This window comes from Mytilus galloprovincialis, chromosome 7, assembly GCF_965363235.1.
Source record: "Mytilus galloprovincialis chromosome 7, xbMytGall1.hap1.1, whole genome shotgun sequence".
NCBI classification, from domain to species: domain Eukaryota; kingdom Metazoa; phylum Mollusca; class Bivalvia; order Mytilida; family Mytilidae; genus Mytilus; species Mytilus galloprovincialis.
The window spans coordinates 9,015,360-9,035,265 of NC_134844.1; the positions used below are offsets into that span (position 1 = coordinate 9,015,360).

General features: G+C 32.9%; 1 protein-coding gene across 3 annotated transcripts in view; it reads right to left on the bottom strand.

Annotated features, from left to right (window-relative positions):
* Positions 1 to 510: 510 nt before the first annotated feature.
* LOC143082261 (uncharacterized) overlaps positions 511 to 19,906 on the bottom strand; it is a 29,356-nt gene continuing 9,960 nt past the window's right edge. For 2 of the 3 annotated variants that reach the window (XM_076257859.1, XM_076257861.1), the window contains 10 exons: positions 17,797 to 17,865; positions 16,584 to 16,637; positions 13,545 to 13,808; positions 12,042 to 12,251; positions 11,575 to 11,822; positions 9,719 to 9,815; positions 7,527 to 7,563; positions 3,474 to 3,688; positions 2,391 to 2,584; positions 511 to 1,678 (listed from right to left, as the gene is read on the bottom strand). In XM_076257859.1, coding sequence (XP_076113974.1) covers positions 1,580 to 1,678; positions 2,391 to 2,584; positions 3,474 to 3,688; positions 7,527 to 7,563; positions 9,719 to 9,815; positions 11,575 to 11,822; positions 12,042 to 12,251; positions 13,545 to 13,808; positions 16,584 to 16,637; positions 17,797 to 17,865 — 1,487 coding nt within the window. In that variant the 3' untranslated portion in view covers positions 511 to 1,579. The remainder of the gene's footprint in view (positions 1,679 to 2,390; positions 2,585 to 3,473; positions 3,689 to 7,526; positions 7,564 to 9,718; positions 9,816 to 11,574; positions 11,823 to 12,041; positions 12,252 to 13,544; positions 13,809 to 16,583; positions 16,638 to 17,796; positions 17,866 to 19,906) is intronic. The other variant, XM_076257860.1, reaches the window with a different exon arrangement.

Consider the following 19,906-nt stretch of genomic DNA (forward strand, 5'->3'; position numbering starts at 1 on the left):
GGCCAGAGGCTCCTGATTTGCTACAGGCAAAATATGCGGCGGGGTTAAACATGTTTCGTGAATCTCAACGTTGTATCTTTACTAGCTAGCCAATGTATAAAAATCACATAGCAATACGCATGGTGAAACTCAGTTTATAAGAAATCCGAGTCCGATGTCAGAATAGGTACCAATTGTTTCCCCCTATTAGACTGTGTTAATTTGGTACTTTTAAAACAATTGTGCAGAATTTATTATTGTTTTAAAGCAAGAAATAGAGTAATGTTGTATCCTGTACAGGTCTACAGACACAATTTCACATAAAATGTCATTTCAAATCAGGTAATAACATTCACTGGAAGTTAACCATCAAATTTTCACCCCTTTTATACTGTTTACAAGCTTTAGTATCCATGCATGTTATCCCTCTGTGCTAACGGAAATTTTCTAGAATTATTTCATTAAAGCACAAAAAAAAAAAAGAGAATGAGACTTCCGAAAACCCGAGATACATACATATATTTATGACTCAGATATTTGTTACTGCAATAAAATGTAGAATTACTTTTCTCAAACTGTAAAATTCAAGTGAATTTTTTCTCTTAACCCTATACTTATGAAACGCGATGTGGCGAACTATGATAAGGTGGTATCACAACTTTTTTGGATCCACATCTAATTTTGTTTAGCTCGAAATAGATATGGTACAGATAGGATTATCTAGATTTGTAACTAACCGGTACAAAAATAGATAATCTGTAAGCGACATACTAGGTCAGACAATCTGGACATCGTTTGGAGGGAGAAAAGAAGAAAACAATGAAAGTCTAAAAATGCAAAATAAGATCGACAAACAAGAAGTAAGCATTATATCAATCATAAACACATACCACCAGAATGAATCTTTAGAAATATGGTTCGTAACTCCTGTCTGATACCATCATGTAAAACCTTAACGCGGAAAAAATAGGTTTACCCAAGAACCATAAGTGATTGGAATGCCTTACCTTACTCAGTCATACTTAAAACTGGGGAGAACGAAAATCATGAATACAAAGACAATTATTACAGAACCTTCAATTATAACTTAAATAATACATTGCTGAGAAGTGGAAGGCAGCCCTCCTAGATATGTTTTTGTTTTACTGAATAGCAATTACCCTGTCATATACCTTCATCTGGTGAAAACATTTTGCTCTATAATTTGAAATAAAAAATAATACATGAATTTTGTTATGCTTATATAATTATGTTCATTCAAGAATCAATACAATATAAAATTGAAATTAGTCATTTTGCTGCTTTTAGCTTAGCTATGCGTGTTTTTTTTTGGTTTTTTTTAAATCTTTTTGATCATTCACCTACTCGGATATTTATTTTCCGAGATATAACCATCTGCAAAATCCCTCTCTCAGCTTTCTTTTTGTAGGTATTTTCGACTAGAAATACCAAAGACACATTTATATATCCTGTAACTTGATGTCAATTTCATGAACACATTATGCATACACATATATCTCTGTAGTACAAACTTCTTTATTCACCATGCGTCTAATTCCCAAAAAAACGGTTTTGATTTGCTCAGCTTAGTCCTTTGACGTTATGATGCAGTGCTTTCCGAGATTGTATCGTGTTCTGTGTTTATAGCCAAATAGGTAGTGCTTCTGTTAAAATTTTCACCACCAATTAGAAGAATCCTCTGAAAATAAGTTAAACGTGACAATTAATGAAATATACTGTTTTTGGAATGTAGATTAAATACTTCAGAATCAAAAGATCACCTCTATCTTGTAATATAAATAAGTCTAATAACAGGTTCACAGTAGAAATGACGAACTCAAAGGGGAAATTCAAAAGGGAAAGTCCTTTATCAAATGTCAAAATCAAAAGTCCAATACCTCAAATGAATGCATGTAATGAAACAGCTGTTATACAAGAATTGGAACAGGCATGTCTTCTTGTGGAATATGATTATTTTACAAACGATTGCATATCATTGTTTTTTTTTTTTTTTGTAAAATAACATTACTTGTCCATAGTTGTAGCATTTGAATACGTCATATTTGATTAATGAAGATTAAAAACCATTTATTTGGTCATACAGAGAAACGGTTACCTTTCGGCCACACGTTCTAGTATAACTAATAATTTCTAACGTTTTACATTCATTTTTTATTACATTGAAAACCACTATTCCCGTGATGTTAAAAAAAGTCATGAGAGAGTAATATCATTAAAGTGTTTAAAATAATATTTATGTAAAGCGTATTTGCTTTTCATATTAACTTTTGTCAGTTCTAAAACACATTTGTTCAATTGTAAAAAAAACCCAACTCGTATCTCATTTAATGATGAGAAAAAAATGGAAGGATATAGAAGCACTTTCAGAAGGCTGTAATTCATATGATTACCTTGCTGATTTCATTCCAGTATTCATCAAAGTCTCTCTTGTTTAGATGGCCTTTGTTTTGTGCTACTTTATAAATGTATTGTTCAAGTTCTTTTATGACACCCCAATCTTCCATTGATATCTTCTCTCTGTCACTTGCGTACCAGATACATGTAACCATCAGTTGCAAACTAAAGTTTATCGATCGTGGAATGCCTACAGAAAAGACAAACAAAATATATATTATATTTTTCGTAGGTACCCATTTAATTTACATGCCTTATAATGGACAAGAAGGGGGCGATAAAGGGCTTCACAATAATGTGTTTCTTGTGTTTTGCTTGATGTTATTTAGGAATAAACTAGCGGGTACTCCTAGTTGTATTGTATATGTGTCGTTTCTTAAAAACAATTGGTGTTGATGACAATTACTTGCAATATCTTATAGGAATTTTGGTCCTCAATGCTCAACCTCGTACTTTATTTGACCCTTTTAATATTTTTGTAAAACGCGCGTCTGGCGTAAATACAAAATTTAATCCTGATATCTACGATGAGTTTATTCATTATACAATTACTAACATGCTATAATCTTGAAAGATTAACTTAACATGTCGCAAACATAGAATTATAACTTGACAAAGTGATGTCCCCGTACTCCACTCTGAAGTAACTGTATCATAACCAAGTCAATGTAGGACTTTCTTTGAGACATAGTTGTGTATGGGAGGCACAAATGAGTCGTAGTTTTCCTTGTGAAATCGACTCCAGACGTACAAGTTTCGGTTTTTTATATACATGTTATCTAAATTATACAAACTGAGAAAAATATCTTTCATGTTTTATATAAAATATTTAAAATTATGCGATTAAATGGTATATACAGAAAAGTGATTACATACTTTCCTGAATGAATTTCTAGTAAAAGGACAGCTTTCAGATCTTCTAAAAACAAATAAGTAATAACGTAACGTACGATACGGTCGATTAACATTTCACAACCATCAATGATTTCAACGTATATCATGGATATGTAAAAAAGAAGATGAAATATATGAAAAATTATTTTGGAAAACTGTGGAAACTAAAAGAAAAGGTATACAACCTGATTGAGGAAACAGAAGGTTCCACTGCGCATGACTAATTTTCTTTCCTTTCTGTGTCAACAGAATTTGGATTTTTGACTGGAGAATCTGTTTCAGCTCAAGTGGAGGAAACAGAATGTTAAATTTTACTCTAACAGCTGGACAGGCCTCCCTGTGTAGCAGGTGCACAACTCGAAGATACATTGATTCCTCTTTGGTTATAAACTGTGTAATGCTATAAATATACAGAATGAGAAAAACTTGTTGTCAACAAAAAAGCAAATGTAAAAGCGTCACATGGGTGTTTTTCTTTCATTGATTTTCTAATAATAAAAATAAAACTCTTTTTGCCCACTTTGCTTGACATACATATGGGACGACAATGAGCAAGCTTCGTAATTTCTGAAATTCAGTAAAAGAAGTGAAAATTATTACTGAAATATTAGTTAAAGTGATCAATATGAGTCATTAAAGCAAACGTTGTTGTATGGTGGGCCTTTATAGTGACAAAAGCTTAAATATTGAGAACCTATACTAGCTGATGTATAAAAATACAAGAGCAAACATTAACAATCTGATATCAAGGAACTATAACTTTTTTTTTATCTCGTTTTTATATATTTTTCTTTTGATTTTTTTTTGTGATAAATTTTCATATCGAGCGTTTCGCTCGAAAATGAAAGTAGACAACTATTGTCAGAAATTAAGGAAGCTCCAGACGTTGTCAATGTAAACATCAACGACATTATAGGCAGAATAGTGATAAACACATTATCAATGGTCTTTTAAACTTGAGGATAAATTGCACCTTAATGGATGTAGCCCTTCGATGAGATTGTAGCTGAGGAACGACCTTTCGATAGAAAAGATACCATCGATAATCTATAAGTATTTCAAATAAACTACGTCCACTAAGCACGTACAGTATCAAAAATAAAACACACCCACTTCATTAGCACTTTATTTGGAACATTTGCCATGTTTGGTTTCAGGTCATTCATGGCTCCTTTTGAAGAAGCATTTGTATGTATTTCACATAGGGTCTTATGTAAAAACTAAGTCCCCTGCTAGTGGTTATCTTTTATGATGGTTCGTCTACGTATACAAAGGAACAACACTTGGTCAGCACCTCATTTAGACATTCATGTCATGTTTGGTTTCATTCTATTCAGTGGTTCTCTTGAAGAAAAAAAAATTGTATGTATTTCACATAGGGTCCTATGTTTAACTTACTCCCCCTACTGACAGCCATCTTGGATGACAAATCAGCTACAAAGTAACAACACTTGGCCAGCACCACAAAAGAAACATTTATACCATGTTTGATTTCAATCCATTTAGCGGTTTCTAGAAGAAGACATTTGTTTATATTTCCAATAAGATCCTTTGTTAAACTAAGTTCCCCGTTGGAAGCATCTTGGTTGATGGATTTACTAACATAACAACACTGGGTCAGCACATCATGAGGAACATTCATGTCATGTTTTGTTTCATTTCATTCAGTGGTCTTTCAAAAGAAGACATTTCTATCTATCTCGCATAAAGTCCTTCGTTAAACTAAGTTCGTCGCTGGTAGCCATCTTGGATGATAGATTGGTTAAAAAGTAACACCACTGGGTCGGCATCTTATTAGACACGTTCTTACCATGTTTTGTGTAAATATTTTCGGTGGTTCTTGAAAGGAAGACTTTTGGATGTATGTCAGATAGGGTCCTTCGTTAAACTAAGTTTCCCGATGACAGCCATCTTGGATGATTGCATGGCTACAAATTAACAACACTTGGTCATCACCTCATTAGGAACATCATGTCATGTTTGGTTTCATACATATAGTGGCTCTTTTAAGGAAAACATTTATATGAATTTATCATAGGGTTCTATGTACCAAGTCCCTGTTTGCGGCCATCTTGGATGATTGATCGTTACAACACTTAGTCAGCATTTTCTAAGGAATATTTATGCCATGTGTATTTCATTCTATATTGTTATTCTCTAAAACGAGACATTTGTATGGATTTCCTTTATAAGCCTATTTTAAACTCAGTCCCTCTCAGGAGCCCAACTTGGATGATGGATCAGCTACAATGTAACAAATCTTAGTCAGCTCTTCATAAGGAACATTTATGTCATGTTTGGTTTTATTTCATTAAGTGGTTCTTGGGAATATGACAGTTGTAAACGATTCGTTTGTCGATGTGTTTCAGCTTTTGATTTTGCCATTTGATGAGGGACTTTCCGTTTTGAATTTTTCCTTGGAGTTCAGTATTTTTGTAATTTTACTTTTTTTTTAAAGAAGACATTTGTATGTTTTATTCATAGGGTCCAATTTTAATCGAAATCCCCCGCTGGCGAGCATTTTGAATGATGTAACATCATTTGGTCATCCCCTCATAAGGAATAGTATGCAATGTTTGATTCCTCCATTCAGGGGTTCCTTAGAAGAAGTTCAAAATGTAAAAAGTTAATGACGACGACGGACAACGACGCACGATGGACTCCAAGTGATGAGAAAAGCTCACTTAACCTATTAGGTGATCTAAACATATATGAACGCCTCATACGATAGATTATATTCTATGAAAATAGATCGCGGGCACGTCCATTGAAATGTCAACTGTGAGACAGATAAACTTACTCGTGATTGTGCCCGTTTAATTTTTGAAACAATATTTGAACATCACCACTTGGCTCTTGTGTTTTAACAGCATTCTTGTAAGCATAATACCTTCTTTCAGGGAAATCATGATAGGAAATTCAAATTTTTATAATATCGTATTTACTTGAAGATATGTAATTAATATGCTGGAATATTGCTTCATAGAAATAAAAGGTTCATAATTTGGAAGGAAGCTGAAATCTTATCTTTTGTCGTAAAGTTTTGCTCTTAATCCACTTTACTTGTCAATAACTTTATGTCAAATTTAATAGGATGCTTAGTAGATGAGATCACTATAGTCACACAATTTTGAATTATTACTGAGATGACACCATCTTTATAGCATAAATGAATTTAATGGATAAAGATAGCTTCTTTTCATTCTCCTTGAAAAGCCTTCGTACGAATTCAGCCTTATATAGTTAAAAGAGGAACGAAAGATACCAAAGGGACAGTCAAACTCATAAATCTAAAACAAACTGACAACGCCATGGCTAAAGATGAAAATGACAAACAGAAAATCAATAGTACACATGACACAACATAGAAAACTAAAGAATAAACAACACGAACCCAAAGGGACACGTTAGCAAGAAAAGAACAAGTCGTTCAAATTAGCCTGACGATTGATTGATTACATATAGATTCCACCACCACTACAACAAGTGTATTCAATATTTCTCCACTCGAGACAGTTATAATTTTAATATTTAAAGCACGAGGCTTGCCGAGCTTTTTAAGTAATTAAAATTTAACTGTTGAGAGTGGAGAAATATCGTAATACACGAGTTACAGTGGTGGAATCTGTTTCTCTAATGATTTTTATCCTTCCTTTTCAAAGATTTGAGGAAAGTTTTTTTGATGTGACGTCATCAGACATGGTCTCCTTTTTCATGACGTCACAATAAGAAAATTCAGAAGAAAACAAGAAAATTTAACGTCACACAATTAAATTGCAACCAATCATTTGCCGAGAACAGATTCTTCACTGGTGAGGAGAAATAGTTTTCTCACACCGGTCAGGAAATGTGAAAATAGCACAAAAAATAGAGAAATACACGTCATCCACGCTCAGAGAGCGAGCCTCTTGCTATTTACATGCCTTTGTCAAGGCAGTGGACGTTACTTTCTAAATTTCTACAGTGCCTGCTTATTTATACCCCGCCTTTTTTCCGCAGACCAGTATTGCCATGATCAAAATGACTTTAATGTACGATTTTATTAAAAACTTTAAGTGAAACTGTATACAGTCAATTTCCCTTGAATGGGAAAAATCACTACCTGTCCTAGCATACAATATTATTCAGTCGTATCGAGCCATATAATAGTGCATTCATGAAAGACACAAATCAACAGCATGCAACGTTTCATTTTATTTCAACGTCTTAAAATGATATTAAATTTTCAAAAGTATTACCTTATTCCTTCTTCTTTCGTATCGTTGGCAAAGGAAGCTGAAATCAGAATTATTGAAATTGTATTTTTTTTTAAATAAAGGGTTTATTTATGTCTTAAGAAGCTGCAGTTAGGTGTATCATGTGCGTATGTGCGCTGTAGGTGCCACTCATATGCAGGTAAAATGAACATAAAGGTTTAATAGTATAATAAAACATAATACATGGCACTATGTGTTAATAAACATACCTCGTATATTTTCATTATAACAGTATTCCAATGTTTATGTATGTTTTGATTAATAGTTCGTTTTTATGCCCTGTTACTATCCAATTCGTTCTTATGTTCTACTGTTACACCACTGTCCCCAATTGTAGCAAAACACAAACGCAAACGGAATAGACCAAAATACAACAACAGTATACAAACACAATATTAAAAACTAAAGACTGAGGAGCAAGAACACCACTTACAGCGGGGGTGTTCTGGCAAACACCAACTAATATACCCTCGGCCTCATGGTATGGCGTTAACATATCTCATTTACACTCGTTCATATTCACACTATATGGTGTTTGTTATAAAGGACGTGCTCCTGACACAAAATCTGCTCCAACAGTGTTAAATGTATAAATAATGACTGATATCGAAACCAAATACGCTTAACTGTCATCATCAAGAATTGGATGACCGATTCGAAATGTTCTTGTCAGAACTCACTAGAGACATGTTGTCGCTGTCTTAAGTCTTCAGATACCAGACTAGTCACAATGTTTTAAAATTTTACAAGTAATATAAAATTTCAGATTATGGCAGTAGCGCCTTCATCACATATTCATAAGGAGTATATATACCCCCGTTGATACGATATTCCAGGGCTTGTATTTCCTGTCATCATTTCCTTTAAATAGGATTGCTGCATCATAAGAAAGCTATTAAAGCAAGAGTTTCATGAGATAAAGTTAAAGATCATCCCTTCGTAAATTATTCGGACGCCATCATGAATTAGTTGACCGCTCAGATATCAACAGCGTGTGGCTATGTTGTGATTTTCATTTCTTCAATTCTGTTCCCTTTTCGCCAGTTGTTTCATACCGGGTTATACTTATCCACGGGTTTGTACTTTGAGATGGATCTGCTTACTCTTCCGGAGCACCTGTTAACACCTCTAAGTTATTTGTGGTGTTCGTGTTGCTTAGACTTTAATGATCTCTGTTGTGTTTTGATGTACTGTTGTTTGTCTAGTTGTCTGTGTGTTGTTTGTATTTCTAAGTCTTTGCTCTGTCAGTTTATGTTCGACTTATGAGTTTAAATGCCAAATGAATATACGTCGCCTCTCTTTGACTCAGTGTGTATTCGTACGACAGGCGATACATGTATAGCCGGAGACGGTTTCCCTGTCAACGTAGCCGGTGTCGCTCTCGTTAGTGTTCATGAGCTTTATTTGTCATGCTTACATGTATGATTCACTTCAGTGTTCTGTTGTTTCGTTGTTTTCCTCTTATAGTTGATGTGTTTACCTCGGGTGTAGTTTTCACCCGGATTTGTTTTCTCTCAATCGATGTTTGACTTTTGAACAGCTACTACTGTTGCCTTTATTAATTATTCAGATATGAGTTATTGGATATATTTGAACATCAGTAACCTATTATCGACAATATATCACATTCTTAATCATAATTAGCAAGGTATTCCTAACAACATTAAGTTCTAGGTTACCTAGTATTTCTCCTTGTTGATTTAATGCGGTTCACATTATTTTATTGTCTGAGCCATTGATCTTGATTTTGCTATTTAAGGAATGACTGTAATATTTTTTGTGTATGAAGAAATAACATGAAAAATGTGGTGCGTAGCGGGTTATTTAACAGTGTGCACCACATTTTTTATGTTATTTAGAATAGACAGAAAAAATGAATTCCATTTTAAACCGGAGTAAACCATGAAAAAACGTTGATGACGTCACGGTCACATGACTAAATTATGTCTATGGGCTGATAAGCAAAACGACGTCAGTCAATCAGAAGACGCGTTGCATTCAAAAATAAATTATATTTCAGTATAGTTGTATTATATATAAGGGCTCATTTAAACCATGATTACTCTTAATATTGAAATAGTAATTGTATCTGTAGAATCTGATTGGTAAAAAAAAAATATAATTGCTTTTTAGTCTTGTTTGTCTAGCTTTATTTGTAATATGGAAAAACATACCAACTATGGCCTTTACCAAGGGATCATTTTCATCCATAGATATCGGAATGTGTCTCTCTTCCTGATGAATAGTTTCATTTTTTAGAAGAACAACAGCCTACAACATCAATGAATTTAATTTTTGAAAATAAATTTATTGTTGGATACCACAAACATTATGTATTATTCTTTCTTTTAAAAAGGTTCGTTCTACCTAGTACATATATGTATGATTTTATATGGGTTTCAAGTGCATCAAAATCCGGGGACTTAACACTTTTTGGTTCATGTAATATATCATTTTTCGGTAATGTGACTCTTTGTTAAATATTGAATTATCTGGAATACTAAGCTTTACTACCGTTTTTTACTTGATTTATTTTTATTATTGTTAGTGACTTTTAACAAGCGGTCAATAACTGAAAGTATACCCTATACTTTTTGTCGTTTTTTTGTTGTGCGGGATCTATAAATTATCTTTCATATCCAGTATGTTGGATGTTTTTTCTGCTCAAGGATCGATCTAAACAGTTTAGCTCCTTTTAACTGATTTTTAAGTTTGTTCACATGTTATATGCAATTATACAACCCATAACTTATAGGTTGTTGTATTTACTTTTTGTGGCTTTTTCTCGTATTTATTTTTCGTTTATTGACTTATATATAACATATGATATTAAGTTGTACCGTTTCACCACTGCCCTTACTTAGGAGCCTGAGGTTCTGCGGGTTCTGCGTGTTCTGCGGTTGTCATTGGCTTACATCTGTTATATTTGTTTTTCGTAAATTGTGAGGTAAAGAACTAGGATGTTGGTTTTCTTCGTCTCATTGTTTAATGCTGTACGGTTGTTATGAGTGCTTACATCCACTTCATTTAAACTTTGGTGGATGGTTGTCTCATTGAAAATCATACCATACCTCCTTACTTTTATATAAGTTACATGCAACACAATATTTCGGTATATTGGATTCAATTCGCTTTAATGTAGTATATTTGATTTAACTTTTTTAACTGTTTAAATTCAAGCTCCACTTATGAATCTCATCAAGACGGTACGTGGTGCGGTACACAAAACTGCAAGCCTAGTACCTTTGAAGAATTTTATAAAATAAAGATGATAAGCGGTATGACTACCTGTTTCAATCTAATATTTGGTAACCAGGATGTTTCCGAGAAAATCTAGTTCAAAATTTACAGCTTGGATATTTAATAAAATGCTCAGACAATATGCATGCCTAAATGATTCAAAGTGGTATTTGAAAAACTTTTTTTTAAGTCTCTGATAAATATAATTTTGATAAAAATATAAGTTTTTGTCAACATCATTGCTAAATGTCTCAACTTAATTGAATGTTCGTATCTAATTATAAAGTAAGTATAATATTTTTCTATCTTTAAAATATTGTTTAATTTAAAAAAAAAAATACTCCTGAGAAAATCAAATGGTTGTTGTCACATTCGTCCTCATTTACCTCCACAGAAACTATACACAATACCCTAATCAAAGACAAACACAAAGTATACTTGTCTGAACTCGTGCAAAATGTGTAGATACATATAGCAATGCTGAGGACAAGTTGACAGTGTATGATTGTGCTGTGCTGTTCACCGCATTGTTTTATCGGAATCTTACGTTTTCTATTTTTGAACATTCCTGACACGGGTCATTGCAGAGAATGTCGGGATCAAACCTATCAATGTATCATCATAATCAAAATCCTTATCCCTGTTCTTGCTAGGTGTGTTTCATCACCTACCTGTAGTTTTTCATTTGCAATTATCATGCATACAGATATATAAACGGATTGATGGTTATTACATGTAGATTGAAATAAATTGTAATATGCTCACAGAAGAGATGCGCTTCAATATTTACCCGACAGATATCTTTCCAATAAGAAGAAAACTGCACGTTTGAAAAGCTTCCTTCGTTATGGACAATTTGATTTCGGTAATACTTAAGTCTTGATAAATTAGCTCCTGTACTAATATTACTTTGCTTAGGAAGCACATCGACTATGACTATTTTTTTTGGAATAAAGTTTCGAATGAGGGTTATCATCAGCTTTAAATCAAAATCTTTTGATGACTGGTCATAACCATTGGCTGATGGGTCACGTTTACCTGAAAAATATTAAATTGATATAAGATTTCTTTGAATTTGAATATTTCAATTGTTTAAAGACGTGATGTTATTGACCAACCAATATGACTATAAAGGTTTAACTGAAATGACATTTACTCAAATTAACTATTTTTCTTACGACGTCTTGTTAAAAACTCTTATTACGTTAGGCTAACTGATATTTTATGAAGAGATCCCAGACAATAACATAATTTTACGTGTAATAGAAAGCACTAGATCTTTTTCTTTTTCACTCAAATGACGACGCTTAACCAATTGTTCAATGCGATATCTAGGGAAGATATTTCCGCCTTTTAATTGTTCGGGGTCAAACTCTTTGTCAAAAACTCCTCTAACTACAGGCGTTGCAATCCGAAGCATCAAGTGAACTAAACGTAAATAGTTAACTTCCTCAGCTGCAAGTTCAACTAAAAATAGAAATAAAAAAAAGTTGAATAGAACATTAAGTATGAAAATTGAATCCTGATTCACTGAAAACATCAAAAACAATAACAATACAATATCCTTATATTTCCCAAAAGATTTCAATTAAATATAGTCAGACTATTAAGAAAAATGTAGCGTTTTGTGTGTCAATCATAACACATATTAATTAATTATAAGTCTATAAATTATGTTTCATTCTTTCGCTTTTATTTTAGATCAACGTGCTTTTCCTTTTTATAATACATGTCTGTTAATGAACAAAGAGTGCGATAGGGTGTAACCTTTAAAATTGCTCGAAATCGGGAGTCGGATATGACCCTCATGGTGCTGATGATGGACAGTCCCCAGGAGTATCATCAAATCAGTAATCAGTACATCGGTACTGAAGTGATTTATGAAAAACTGTGTTATATTGTCCGTTTATAAGATTTTAAAAAATGTATAGAAACTAAGTAAAGTTGACCCTGGAGGATTTTGGCTATTTTGAATGATCCTAGTTAATCCTAATCGTAAATTGAATTGTATCGATGAACGTAGATCCAGAAAATTGTTCTGGTGCATGCATTAAATAAATTGTTGCTTGATTCATGACACGAAATTACGATACAAGCATAAACAAAAAAATAGCTAAAATATGAGGTCATTAACACGTAATGTTGCTGCATCCCATAAGAGCGGTACCGGTTGTCACGGAATATATAATTTGAAGTTTCATCGACCTGGTAGATATGATTAAAAGTTGTTTTCAAGTCATATGTGGTTCTCTTTTACCGGTATTTGTATTCTGAAGAGAAAAATAAAATTTAAAGATTCTTTCTGAAAAAAAAAATAACCAGATATTTAACGTTTTAAAATTTACGGAAACAATTTAACGTAAAATCGTTCTACTTTATTCTATGACGAAGCATTTAGGGAAACAAGATACTCTTGGGAAGCTATGAGTATATCGCCAGCTCCATACAATAATATGTTAAAAAAACATTATTAAAGAAACCTGTTCTTATTTTTTTGCTGTCATTTTAAAACATGTCAATTGCCTACATATATTGCAAGATCGTGCATGTAAGTATTGTGTTGATTCGTGTCGGTCGGTACTATTTTGCTTAATGTTTATTCATAAAGACTGTTATTGTATTTTGAAGATTTCGATATTTTACATATATACAAATATATAAATCAATTTACCAAACTTCTGATAGTATCTGTATGTGTATAACAAATTCAGACGCATACATTTATGTAAGTTATATTTTAATACTTTGAAAAGGTCTTACCGCCACGCACATGTAACTGAGCCTTTGATGATTCGTTATTGATTTTAATTGAATAAAATCCACTGCTGTCCTTCGTTGTATTTGGTATGGTTAGAACATACATTCTATCTTTACTTTCAATGGTTATTTCATTGACAGTATCTGTCAGTAGAACCGAACCTTTGTACCATCTGACCATCATATGAGGTTTTCTCAATTCGCAAGTGAATACAGCAGGCTGACCTTCGATACATGTTATAACATCCAAAGGCGACGATATTATAGCTGAAATTGTATATTTATTTGTGATGATATACCTAATTGTATGAGAGAACATATAGAAAAGCACAGACTATTAAAATCCTATCATAACGAAAAAGGTAAATTTTTGAGGGAAAAGAATTGATCAAAAGCGAAAAACTATTTATATAAGAAAATTAATAATGTAAAAAGAATTTGTTCTTAACCCGTTTCTCCGACGCTGTCTATTTTTCTAACAGAAGAATAATTTTGATAGATCCACCAATCACTAATGTTGACTTGCTATCTTAGTTTTACTAGTCGCAACGCCTATATATATACGATCACGGCTATCGGCTTTAACATATGACAACTATCAAAATTTAAGCTACAACGTATTACCAAACATTTAAAAAATGGCTTTATTTGATTTACAATGCATGTCTACACTATTTTGAACATAATTATTTATATCAAACACAACAATCTGAACATTCTTCAACTTGTCGGAACCATCAATATAGAAAAAAGTAAAATAACAAAAACACTGAAATCCGAGGAAAATTCATAATGAACGTTCCTGTTCAAATGGCAAAACCAAAAGCTAAAACACATCAATCCAATGGATAACAACTGTTAAATATCTGACCTGGTACAATCATGTTCTTACAATGTATGTAGAGGATGGTGGATTAAACCTGGTTTAATAATACTTTTAGATATTTGGATAATATGTTGGCTCTCAATAATGACGACTTCAGTATGTATACTAAAGAAATTTATCCTATTGAACCTACTTTAAATAAAATTATTATATCAATGACCACTGCCCTTTCCTCGATCTTGATATCTATATCATTAACGGAAAGCTTAATACTAAAATATATGATAAGAGATTAGTTTTCATTTCCTATCGTTAATTATCCATTTTTAGACGGTGACGTTTCCTTGTCACCATCTTACGGTGTTTATATTTCTCTAATTTTCATGCTATTTTCACATTTCCTGACCGGTGTGAGAAAAATATTTCTAATCTTTAGTAAAAAAATTAGTTCTCAGCAAATAATTGGTCGAAATTTAATTGTGACGTTAAATTTTCTTTGTTTCTTCTGCATTTTCCTACTGTGACGTCATAAAAAAAGGCGACCATGCCTGATGACGTCACATAAAAGTACACAACTTTCTTCAAATCTTTGAAAAAGAAGGATAAAAATCATTAAAGAAACAGATTCCACCACTATAACTCGTGTATTATGATATATCTACACTCTCGACAGTTAGATTTTAACTATTTAAAAAGCTCTGGAAAGCCTCGCGCTTTAAATATTAAGATTGTACTGTTTCGAGTGGAGAAATATCGTAACACACTTGTTGCAGTTGTGGAATCTATATATCTCAACTTGTACGATTTGTTCGTTTAACAATGTTTTAGATTTTAACGAAAGAAATTTATGTATTACTGAAAATTATTACACCAGGGTTTTCGATATCACAAACTAGTTAAAACATTTACTAAATTTTATCATCGCTATAAAGCCATCATTCGTAAATATAGCTCAACATGCATACTTCTTATACGTTCAGGTATTTGACATCCATTTTTTTTTGGAAATATTCTTTATAAAGCACAGAAATGTCAGTATTCACCTCAGAAGCTAACAAAACCTTTAAATAGACTTATTAAGAAGTGATATAGTTACGATACTGTTTTCAGGTCATTAAAAATTGCATATTTTGGCGTTAATATTGATTCACTTATAATGTGTTTGCATCGGAACTAAACACATTTATTTAATAACCAATTGTTGGCATGACACGGGTTATGTTCTTCTCATATATGTTATGATGGTATGATACTAAAACTCTAACGGGAAGCTGGCATGTCACTTAACTGCTAGTTGTCTGTTGTTATTTATTTATTATTGTCATTTTGCTTATTTTCTTTCTTTACATCTTCTGACATCAGACTAGGACTTCTCTTGAATTGAATTTTAATGTGCGTATTGCTATACGTTTACTTTTCTACATTGGCTAGAGGTATAAGGGGAGGGTTGAGATTTCATAAACATGTTTAACCCCCCCCCCCCCCCCCTGCATTTTTGCGCCTGTCACAAGTCAGGAGCCTCTAGCCTTTGTTAGTCTTGTATTAATTTTCATTATAGTTTCTTGTGTACAATTTCGAGTTTAGTTTGGCGTTCATGATCACTGAACTAGTATATATGTTTAGGGGCCAGCTGACGGACGACTCCGGGTGCGGAAACTTCTCGCTGCATTGAAGACCTGTTGGTGACCTTCTGCTGTTGTTTGTTTTATGGTCGGGTTGTTGTCTCTTTGACATATTCCCCATTTCCTTTTTCCATTTTATTAATATCTGCGAAATGTGTTATCCAAAGACCCGACATATTAATCCATCAATTAGAAACATAACTGTCAAGAAGGGGAACATCAATCAACATTATGTTATAATCGTAATCAGTATAAAAACAAACAAATATGTGACAAAAAACTTAACCGCATGTACATAATTCTTTCCCAGGATAAAAGGATACAAATGTTTAAAAATGGACAAACAATGAAATTATCTTTATCAAAGTTCAACATTTAACAGGCGATAATTTTTTCACAAAATAGATTAATTAGGAAAAACGTTTAAATAGCGGTACTGAAACGACAATCAAGTCGAGACTAACATCGCACGTCAAAATCGTTTCCTTGTGTGAATTCTTTACTACAGAAACTCAAAATCTTTTAATATTTTTCATTTATTTGAAGATTAAAGACTAGTTAATTTATCGGAGTTATTACGTTATTACTACCTACCTCTCTCCAAATACTCCTTCAGTCTTTCAACACCATATACTACAAATGGTAATGCTAAAAATAGGATGATAAAAACGCGTATAGACAATGTATATTGCCTCGGAGACTGTGGAAATAAGATTAAACAGTTTATTCTTTATACTCTAACTAGTTGTGTTTATTTCTTTTTATAACTTTTTTTGTACTCAGCGAAAAATTGAGGAAGAGTTCGGTAGAACCTCGCCCTTCCCTAGTTTCTCAGCCTCATACAAAAAGTGTATATTTTCCTGACATTGACCTAATACTGTATCTGTCATAACAATTTTTAGCCTGTTAACATCTATTTGATGGTAGCTGATTTAGTCTAAACATAATTTTGAGGCTGAATAATACAGCCTTTATTATAGATTGTCGACTGTTAATGCATTTGTGATCGATAATGATAAATTGTCGACGATAATTTCGTAAATGCATTTTCAACCGTAAAGTATACTTTACGCTGTACATCTATAATGGTCGACCGATAATCTATCATTATCCTCGATAAATTGTGATTATCTCATTTATGTGGTTCCCGCGTGCCATAGCTTTCGTCATAATCTTATTTTCTATTAACAAAATTGCTGATAACAGATTTTCCTTTTACCGGTTTTCATTGAACACAAAGTTATTGAAGATTTCTACACACTATCGATACAGTTCTACAAACAATTTATACTGTTGAGACATTCGCTGCAAAGAATGGCATATTTAACGAAATCAACAAATACCACATGCTATTTATACGATGTCTTATTACTTTGTTTCTTTTTTTAGATTAAACACAATAGCGAATTAATAATTTTCAGTATACGTAAGACTTAAGATATAACGCATACGCAAGGGATATTTTCCTCATTCTACATAAAAATGGGGTATTATATCATGAATTAGACTTTTAATTCACACAACGCATTTTGTTGTTTATTGTTTCCTCTACTGTATTGTTTTTATTATAGAAAAAGCAAAGGATATGGGATATTCATCCGTGGCAGTACATTATTACATTGCTTTAAATACAAAATGTATTTTGCTAACTGTTTAAAGCCATACGCTGCCTTCTGGTTATTTTTTTTTATCCTCGTCCGTTTGATGACAGTCCGCCTAACTACTGTTAATAACATATTTTTTTTTATTAAACAGTAGTATTTAAAAAATATCTATACTTAAAAAATATATTTTTAAATACATTTACCAACAATGAATATCCACACCCCAAGTAGAGTGATCACAGGTACACTTCTGCTATCAACCGTAAAATATACTGAAAAGAATAAAAAAAATCTGAGCAACAACAATGTCTTTTGGGATATTTTCAATGTCCTACATACTCATGAGCTTTTCAACACATGTTTATCCTTCATTAAGTTACTGAATCTTTTACATTTATCTACTTACATTAACCGAGTATAAATACATGTATAAACTGCAAAAAACAAAATATCGTATCGTTTTCAAAATCTAATTTATGAGCTAAATTTTCTTAAATTAAAAAGATTTTAATGTTATGCAAAATACTGAACACAATTTGCTATAAATAATACGATAAATTGGATTGCGTCAAATTTAGGTATAAACTGTCACCGAAAGGTGCTGTTAAAACTGTTCTTGATCTCCTTTTTGTATCAAACATATGGTGTCTTGTGTCATCCAAGTTGACAAGCTTGTTTAAGTTGAACCAATGTCATAGATAAGTTTGGTGTTATAATAGTGGACGGAAATTTCTATCTTCTTTGTTCCAAAGATGATATATGAGGTTTCAATCAAGCAACTGTGAGAGGCATGGCTTTACACCAATGTTGTGCCGAGCACGGAAAGCAGTCATTATCCTTGCAATACAGGGCTGGGCTTTATCGTGCTGGAACAACTTCCTCTGTCCGTCACTTAAGTTAAAGCTTATCATGAGGTGGCGTCACAGTATCATGAGTATTGTATCTATGGTGTTAAATTATTAAATTTCAAGACGCACACTAGGTTTGTTCTGTGGTTGTGTAATATTGACGCAAACATCATGATTCCATCGCAAAGCGTCCTGTTAGAACGAAGAGGCCAAAAGATCATTTCGATTGCTGTGAACGAGGTTTCGACGACTGCATCTTTAGAAAACAGAAAGTACCCAATCGATGAACCAACTTTATTACCAGTTCCTCAAAGTTAAGACTACCAATAGTGTTTTACCACAACATACATGTATGTCGGTATACCTGGGACAAACAGGTTAAACCTAAGGTTTTCTTGATCGCATTCCGTGTTGATGAAGCCTGTCACTGAATATGTCGACAAACATTTTCAATAAACAGGAGATACAGAAGCAGTATTTTGTTTAAGGAGATGGCGAAACCGATTTTTGGATAGAGCAAAGATGCGTGCTATCTTAAACTGATTCAGTGTAATTTAATCTTCGCCATATGCATGACAATTATGATGGGATAACCCGTTATTTATTGGGAGTGATTGTCTCTGCCGCCGACGGCTGGTGGCATTGTTACGTGTAACAGGGTCCGATCATATGAAATTGGCATGTCAAAACAGCAAAAGCCAATTGCCAGTTAGGATATTCCTTTTTCGCCCTTTCATGCATCTTACCGACAAAGTTTTTCTGATATGACGTTACATAAAAAAGCGAACTTACGCGTATTATTACCTGTATAATTCCTTCGATTCTAAGATAATATCCTCTTATCCTTAAAATTAAAGTTTTTTGCAGTTCACACATGTATTTATACTCGGTTGAGTAAAAGAGGGACCAAATATACCAGAGGGAAAGTCAAACTCATAAATCGAAAATAAACTGACGCCATGGCTAAAAATGAAAAGGACAAACAGAAAAACAATAGTACACATGACACAACATAGAAAACTAAAGAATAAACAATACGAATCCCACCAAAAACTAAGGGTGATCTCAGGTGCTCCGGAAGGGTAAGAATATCCTGCTCAACATGTGGCACCCGTCGTGTTGCTTATGTTATTACAAATCCGGTAAATAGTCTAATTCGAGTAAAAGTTCAGACTGTTAAGTATAGATAATTATCAAAGGTACCAGGATTATAATTTAGTACGCCAGACGCGCGTTTCGTCTACATAAGACTCATCAGTGACGCTCATATCAAAATATTTATAAAGCCAAACAAGTACAAAGTTGAAGAACATTGAGGATCCAAAATTACAAAAAGTTGTGCCAAATACGGCTAAGGTTATCTATGCCTGGGATAAGAAAATCCTTTGTTTTTCGAAAAATTCAAAGTTTTGTAAACAGGAAATTTTTAAAAATGACCACATTATTGATATTCATGTCAACACAG